This window comes from Euprymna scolopes, chromosome 4, assembly GCF_053919585.1.
Source record: "Euprymna scolopes isolate OS-2025 chromosome 4, ASM5391958v1, whole genome shotgun sequence".
Lineage (NCBI taxonomy): Eukaryota > Metazoa > Mollusca > Cephalopoda > Sepiida > Sepiolidae > Euprymna > Euprymna scolopes.
In genome coordinates, this window is record NC_136485.1 from 111,612,513 (window position 1) to 111,621,503 (window position 8,991).

At 30.1% G+C, this 8,991-nt stretch overlaps 1 protein-coding gene across 1 annotated transcript; it reads right to left on the reverse strand.

Annotated features, from left to right (window-relative positions):
- Nucleotides 1-1,682: 1,682 nt before the first annotated feature.
- LOC145269266 (uncharacterized) lies at nucleotides 1,683-3,812 on the reverse strand. The gene is made up of 2 exons (XM_080124906.1): nucleotides 3,435-3,812; nucleotides 1,683-2,159 (listed from the first exon to the last, which is right to left on the reverse strand). Exons 1-2 carry the CDS (start codon nucleotides 3,754-3,756, stop codon nucleotides 1,738-1,740), a joined length of 744 nt encoding a protein of 247 aa, XP_079981032.1. The 5' UTR covers nucleotides 3,757-3,812; the 3' UTR covers nucleotides 1,683-1,737.
- Nucleotides 3,813-8,991: the final 5,179 nt, after the last annotated feature.

Genomic DNA, 8,991 nt, shown 5'->3' on the forward strand with positions numbered 1-8,991 from the left:
CATTGCTGAGGAAGGAGCTGACCATGGATTCTTATCTGAGAGCTAGTAGCAGCTCTTTTATCCCTCTCGATATTTTTTATAGAGATCTGCTGGTATGTATCAGTAACAAAATGAATTTCTTTAGAATGATTCGATTTTGCCCTGTTCACTAAACTTTTCAAAATAACAAGAGCAAGATTAAGAAATGTTTTCTCTCCTTGTAATTTGTTCAAATTTAATTGGTGTATCAGCGACATACAATCCACTATATATATGCCACCTACTATAGGGTTCTCAACAATAGGATTGTTAGCATGGCTTTCTAAAGCATGAAGTAAGTTTGCTTTATTAGTTTTAACCAACGATCCATGTGAATTTGCAAGGGACAATGGTAATGGACCTAAGGAATATGACAGTAATTCTTGAAGATTAATGTTCCGGATTCTACCAATCACAACCAATCTTGCTAGGAGATTTCTATCTGCTTCCAAAGTGATATCCTTTCCATGGACATGATGATTTGATTTTTTAGACATACTGGAGAATGTTTTTAAATTCATTCTTTTCATCGGGGCAAAAAAATCAACTTCTCCCGTTTGTAGACGCTGCCCACAGAAATTTTTAAATTCTGATTCGCCCCTTGCCTTAGCAAATTGCAGATCATTTTGAACATCTTGTGTCGCAACTAATCCTGATGCAATATGGATCAACTCAGCTGGTTCATACTCAAATGGATTAAACATACTGTTTACTGTGTCTATTATCTTTCCAATAGCAAGCTTATCATGTTTCATCCGACTATGTAAAAGATCTGATCGTGTTCCACTTCGTTCTCCTTTGCCAGCCATAGTTTCACATTCATGGGTAATAGACCCTCTCGCATGATGGGACCATATCCACCTGTTGACGGCTCTCTTGTTTGTGCTGAAGCCTGTCATACCACCTTTTGTTTTTGAATCACGATTAGCAGTTTGTTCGATGGTTTGGTCACAAGGAATTTTAGCAAAGGCATTTGAGCTTCTTTGAACAGCAAAATCTCCTCCAATGCATTGTGTATATATCACTGGATGAGTATTAGCGAGATTAGACATCTCCAACCAGTAAACTGGAAGGTATCTGCTATAATTTACATGGTCATATGCAAACACCCAAGGTAACATCTGTCTAACACTTGCCAAGTGAAGTTCCCAGTTTGACTCTCGAATACCTCTAAGGAAAAGTAAAAGAATTTCTACAATGTCAATATAAGAACTCCAGAATGCAAAAGTTTGCTTTTTGTTGCCAACCTGTATAAATTCTTCATAGGATGATAGAAAACTTTGAAAATGTTCTCCCTTCAGAATTTCTTCATACTGAGGTCCTGGGAATGATTGTGACAACGATGTCATTAAATGCTTCACTTTTTCTGCCTTTTCTTCAGGAATGCTGTTTAAATAGGTTGTCAAACGCATATGCTGCATTGCTTCGGCCACTAATTTATGGGCTCTAACTGCTCTGTTATAGTGTCTACCTGTGAAAACTCCATTTATTGAGCCTACAGCAACAACTTCTGATTCTATTAGAATATCTTGAAGCCCGGCATCACGAAAACGCTTTCCCAAACACCCAAGAAAGGACATTGCTGTATAAAAAGCACCAAGTCGAATCACCAATCTCTTAATGAAATATGGATTTCTCCATCTAATTAATTGTGCCTTTGAATAGATTGCTTGATCCATTACAATAACAAGAGACTCTAACTTGAGTTGATCTGCAATGTCAATGCTTTTTTTTTAGAATTGTAAGGACTGTATCCATTTCTGTGGGGCTAACATCAATTACGGGTAAATAACCTATGGTAGATTTTGATGAGTTATGATATTTCACTTCGATTGCTACACAATCTTTATTCCTTATTTGCATGAGGAGTGATTCATTTTCATTTTCTTCTGCTGCTCGTTTTAAATTAGCAGCTTCTATTGTCGAACATCTGACAAGTTTTTCCCTGTTTCTTTTGCCAGATCCTTTGCACACTATAGTTTTTACTTTTTGGCATAGTATGCAAACATCTGGTAAAATATGCTCTGATCTAGCTGGCAAAGATGGTCGATCAAAATTGGAACGAAGAACCCGTCTTTTTTTAGCTGGTGGATCATCATTTTCGGCAGTAGTCGCATCAATGTTTTCTTGAGATGGGGACCCTGTAAAAATAAATATATTTAGGAGTTTAATATGCATTTGAAATAACAAAGTATATGGAAAAGTTCAAATTAAAAATATCCAATCATTATTTCATAAATCCAAAACATTTCATTAAAAATTTAAGATTTTTTTTGTATAGTGCTGATAAAACTTCTGTGAAAAAATTGTATGTTATTAATTTACATTCTACAATTAAATCGTCTGGTGACTCATTATTAATCGGACCAAGGGATGTTTACAAAATCATGCAATATATTTATCATTGGAATTGGTAGGTAAATTCAATATGCAATGCACTTTATTTTACCAGTGAGTTACCACTTATCAAGGCTAAAAGCCACACGAGGATAAAGGTTAATGGAATAGATTGTCAAGTGACTGATTGTGGAAGTGCTAGAATCAAGAAATGGTACCATAGACAGTTGTATCTATATTTAGAATCATAAAAGAAATGAAACATTTCCAGATTAAAACCAATAGCTAAAATTATTGAAATTATGAAAACTGTTAAATAGTAACAGCATTTGGCTAAGAGCAAAGTGTACCCTTTATTCTGATAATACAGGTTATCTTTTGTTTCAGATTTGTGAAGGAGAAATCTTTCTAAACTGAGGCAATTGTAATTTTTGTTCCAATCAGAATACATTTTTGGTGAACTAAATTTTACCCACAATAAAACCCTGTTTTGTATCTATGTTCTCGTGGGGGAGGCAAGTAAATAGAAATAAACTCTAGTTTTTTTTTTTGTTTTCTTTACAAGTGAAATTTTCTAAAACAGATGCCAACTTTTATGTACATATTCAATTGTTTGAAAAGATATTAATGTAGATTAACACCCTCATTTAAATCGCTCCCTCCCCCGAGAAGAAAAAAGAGTGTACAACTTAGAAGTTTACAAAAAAAAAAAAAAAATTAAAAATCAATTAAATTGAATAAATATATTTTAGAATTTAGAGGTGTTGACCTTTTTTCTAGTGAAGATAAATTCTGTGCGTTTTTTTATTGGGAGAGGAGGGGGTAAATTACAATCTTGGCACTCAGACTTAGGGTTAATGGTAAAAAAAAATAACAATAGTCTCCAGGAAATGGAGGATGATTTTCCATTAAATTTGTATACGAAATGTTACTCTAAATCCATTTTTTCCTACCATAAAATTTTTCATGCTGCTCAGTTCACACGTACTTGCCTAAGTGAATAGAGGGAGTATAAGAAAAATTGTCTCTTTCCAAATACGTATCAATAAAAATAAAAATTATTAAAAGCTTAAACTTACCTTCGAAAACGTTATCAGTATTCTTTTCTAGTTTTTTCTGAATTCTTTCAATTTTCTGATAATCCGTGAAACGTGCATAACAAGTTTGGTGAAACCCAACACGAGGTGGTATTTCAGTTGAATCACAGCTTAAGTCAAAGTTTTTCGCAATTTCTGCTTGTGGTCCATGTAAACCTTTCCATTTTTTAACATATTCTAAAAAGCGCGTCCATGTCTTCACTGAAAAAGATCTAACATTCAATGTTTTAGTTGGAAATATGCACATAACGCACTCTTTTTTGTCTTTGTTTACAAACATTTCTTCTTCACTGGAGGCAGCCATATTGAATTTTTAACTCGCACTACGATGATTGTGATTGGTAGATTGTAAGGAGTAAATAAAAGAAGTATTCTGAATGACTACTTTTTTGTACGAAGGCAACTTAACAGTTAGCATTTTTTGTGCATTAAAATTAAAATTATTTATTAATGCACCATAATCTTGCTTGTGAAATTTTTTTCCATGTTTCTTATGATTTTATACATATTATATCCAAAAATCATGCCCACCCCTTTTACATCTCATTAAAATTAAGAATTTTCACTCTGGGCCGACGGCCTAACATTTCAACGAGTATAAATTTAAAAAAAATCCTCAACACTGCCTTACAATTTTTATCATGCAGAGAAACGAAATTGAGAAGTTCCAAGATAACAATCATACAGTACACAAAACGTTACACTAAAATTAACAAAACGAAGATACAGCTGTTTAATCTGCAGCAGATTAACGATGAAATCTATGAGATAGAAATCTACGAAAAGCCGTTTCGTCTGATAAATATTATCAGCGTTGCTAACATAAACAAGAGCACAAACACCGAAATTCGAAGTTATTACTAAATACAACTTGTAGAAATTATCACTTTATTCATTGAACTTAGGAAACGTTTATTGTGAATTAAAGATAATGTCAGAACTCATAAATATTATATTTATGATTTTCAATATTGATTGATGAGATTAAATTATAGAGTTGAAGTAGACTAAACTAAATGACATTCATCTTAGAATTAAACAGTTTTCATCCTGTGCGTATATACATATGCATATCATTAATAATCACCATCTTTTCTATCATATTATATATATATATATATATATATATATATATATATATTTATATAGATATATGTGTATGTATGTATGTATGTATGTATGTATGTATGTATGTATGTATAATGGTTGTATAGATTGGTTTCCTCGATGTAAATTCAATGAAACCCGCTTGATTATTTAAGAGTGACTAGTGGAGAAGAGAGTTAGTATATAGTCTGTTTATTACAAAAAACATTATTGGTTACATATGTGTATACATGTTTCAGCGAAATCCCACTTCAAAGAGGCCACTTCATAAACAACAAACGACTATTTCAATATCGCTCTGATGAAATGGTCTCTGTTAATTGAAGTGTTTTTATAACAAAGGTATATATATATATATATATGTATATATATGTCTATATATGTATATATATGTTTATATATATGTATATATATGTATATATATATGTTTATATATATGTATATATATGTATATATATATATGTTTATATATATATGTAGATATGTTTATATATATATATATATATGTTTATATATATATGTATATATATATATTTATATATATGTATATATATTTATATATATGTATATATATATGTATATATATTTATATATATGTATATATATGTTTATATATATGTATATGTATATATGTTTTTATATATGTATATATATATATGTATATATATGTTTATTTATATGGTTATATATGTATATACATATGTTTATATATATGTATATACATATGTTTATATATATGTATATATATGTTTATATATATATATGTATATATATATGTTTATATATATGTGTATATATATATGTTTATATATGTATATATGTATATATATATATGTTTATATATATGTATATGTATGTTTATATATATGTATATGTATGTTTATATATATGTTTACATATATATATGTATATATATATGTTTACATATATATATGTATATATATGTTTATATTTATGTATATATCTATGTATATATATGTATATATATGTTTGCATATATGTTTATATATGTATATATATGTTTATATATATGTGTGTATATATGTATATATATGCATGTATATATACGTGTATATATATCTATATATATACGTGTATATATATATATCTATATATATATAAGCATGTATATTTTTATGTATATATATATATATATATATATATATATATATATAATATTGTATTTATTTATGTGTGACTATTTAACAGGTAAACTTTTAAACAAATGGTCACCTAACACTGAAATTAACAGGGAATCGTAATTATGCACTAGGAATGACATATAACGCGTAAAATCGTTGGGTTTATGAATTCAACATTAAGGCATAAAGCGTCATCTTGAAATGCGAAATGTTCATTTCAACTAGCCGACATGTTTTATACTTCTTTCTGTGTATGCTCACATAAATTAATTTCTTCAAGTGGGCCAATATAGAGACTTTGTTGTCTTTGTTTCGATACCAATATTTGTCGAGAACGCGACTGGAACGCGAAATGATTAAGTGTCGATTCAAGCTGGTAGCACTACGCTTTTTATTTTCCAGCTTTTGCAATCCTATCTTTGTATTAATAAATGCAAATATCTGAAGGATTTTAAATATATTTAAACGTATATTTAGCTAGCAGAATCCAAGTATTTATTTACAGGTTTTGGAATAACTCTTTTAAACAATTTTCTTTCACACCTTTTACCGTCTTTTCAAACGATAAATACTTTTTGACAATTCGTATTTTTTCGAAAATCCCGGAAAAACCAAGACGAAAATCCAGGAAATAAATTTATACTTTTCTTAAGGAAATCCTCCAGGATAGGGGATACATTCTAAGAACGGTTTTCGAAGATCAGCTTTCTAAAGCTAATGTCAATTTCCTACATTTGTATTTTCCGTTTTTCTAAAATAATAAGTAGATATTGCTCGACATTCTGAAACAAATATAGTCTAACCTAATTTTAAAGATGATATTTTGCTTTGAATTAAATTATTAACCTTGTTCTTTTTAGATAATTCCCCTTTCTCTAAATAGCATATCCATCATAATTTCTTTTTTTCTATAAATAATTTGTCTTTTTCTTTTTTTGTAAACAGGAGGAATACATCGCTATATAAATTTGTGTTTAGTCATTCATCGGTTTGATAAGCAAATATTAATTTCAAACCAAACTTTTAAAGTTTTGAATGCGTGTGTTGCTTTTCAGAATGTTTACGCTTACATTTACTGGAATCAAATATTTTTTCAGAGAATGATAACACAAAATAAAGGTTTAGTTTTATACAGAATAAAAACTTACGTGGTTAATAATATATTAATAATCATTAAATTCTGTAAAACTCAACGACACTTTTTTAAATAATTAGTCTTCTAATTAAAATACACATTTTACATATTTTATTTTAACTTTAACTACCGACCCCCGTTCCTATTTGAAATATCGACATCATAGGATATGCCGACAACGAAGATTACACGAAAATCTGTGGCTGATAATTTTACCAGATATAGGAACATTGGCTATCCAACGTAAAAGCTACTGAAAAGCTCAAAACCATTTTTTCACGACCATAGAATTAGAAATTCACATATGACTTTCAGAATAACCTCGCCAACCCGAATCTTAAGAACGGCTCTCAGCATAAACGTCTCAAATCTCCCTATGTTAAGACCGGCTTTCGGAATAAACATCCAAACCTCCCCACGTTTAGAACAAATTTCGGAATAAACACCATATTTTTTTCAATGGGGGAGTGAAAAATACTCGTTTTGTCGTTTGTTTAAATTACACGCATGCGTATGACAAACTACTCGGCTGTGGAAAAAAATTTGATGTCAGGATTACCTTAGCTTTTAGTTGGATATCATGTTTTTATAGTTGACAAAAAATTTCTCAACCTTAAATTGAACTATAATATTCGTTTTCAGCATGCGCTAAAACATATGAATTGATTTGGTTTCCTGATGAGTAAGATTTTTCCAAATATTGCTCCAAATTTCCGCAATGTTGGATGGCTTCTTAAAAGAGAAATGCTGCCCTCTAGAAATTATGCTGTTGATATGATCAATTATAATAATTTGGAAGAGTTATCAATCCATTGATTGTGTTATTAATGAAGATCAGACAGTAGGATTCACAGTAGAATTCACTAAGACCGCCTGTAATGCCACATCAAAATGTAATAGTGAAAAACTGATTTCAAGTAATATTATTTAAAAAAAAATGATCCACCCAAACAGTGTAATGGCACACGGTTAGCAATAAAATGTTTGAAAACTTATGCTCGTAAGTCTTTATAATAATTGGAAATTTTAAAGCTGAACCTGCTAATTTCTCTCATTCTTTTTATATCTGCTGCTATGCCATTTCAATTCAAACGTTTAAATTCCAAATAAAAATGAGTAGTGTCATGTCTATAAAAACAGCTCAAAGATAAAGAAAGTTATTGGACTTAATCTTCAGACATCTTGCTTTCCTTATAGCCAGTTGTTTGTCGGTTGCTTACACGTTGGATGCCCTATACAAATCTAGATTTACACATCAGTAAGATGTCGCAACCAAAATACTATTTAAGTAGAGGCTCTTCAAAATTAATGTGACATGTACATGTGCTAGTGTTTGGATATGCACTGCTGTAGAATAAATTTTAATTTTTTCATTAACAGAATAAATTACATATGTCATCTTATATACACTGTACATAAAATAGTTAAAACATTAAACAGTTTACAGATATGCATTATGATGTAAAATAATAATTGCAAAAAGCAGATTTTAGAAATTGTGGACATTCTACAACAGACAGTTTCTTAGGTAATATATTAATGTTCGTATTCTGAAAAACACCACCCCTTTCCTTTGGTTTGGGAAGATATTTGTAAATAGTCTCCCCTCTCATAATTATGCGTGCATATTTTTTGGCTTTACCTAACCTCGATAGAGAATTATTAGAGCATTCCAGCTTTTCGTCATAAGATACCGTAATGGGAGTTTCAATTTGTGAGGTCGTTTTTTTTTGTATTAATTTAGTTTGGAGGAACCCATTTAAGAACTGGTTAAAAGTAAAAAAATTTGGGTGAGGTAGTAAGTTTAGACTGATTAAAAAATAAAGCATACTGCTGAAAAAAGCATTTTTCAGAGTTTAGTTAATAGTGCAGATATAATTGGGAGAAAAACAACAGAAAACAAGAGTGAAAAAAAGATAAGTGCAATTGAAATTTTCAGATATTTAGTCAACCCTGCAAAAAATACATAAATGTATAGAAAATAATGTCTGCAATACACAAATTCTTGCCATATTAAGACAAGTGGTTTTTAAAATTATCGATTTAAAATGGCTTAATGCAGCTTTTGGAAGAGTTTGATCGAAGAAGAGGGAAGAACCAATCGGTCTAACTGGTTTATGCCAGGTACTTAAAGGGAAGCGGTTGGGAAGGGGGT

Excerpts from the sequence above, each read along its gene's own strand:
- LOC145269266 (XM_080124906.1), bottom strand. The coding sequence starts at position 3,756 with ATGGCTGCCTCCAGTGAAGAAGAAATGTTTGTAAACAAAGACAAAAAA. Across the intron at positions 2,160-3,434 it reads TACTGATAACGTTTTCGAAG|GGTCCCCATCTCAAGAAAAC; the intron begins GTAAGTTTAAGC and ends TTATTTTTACAG.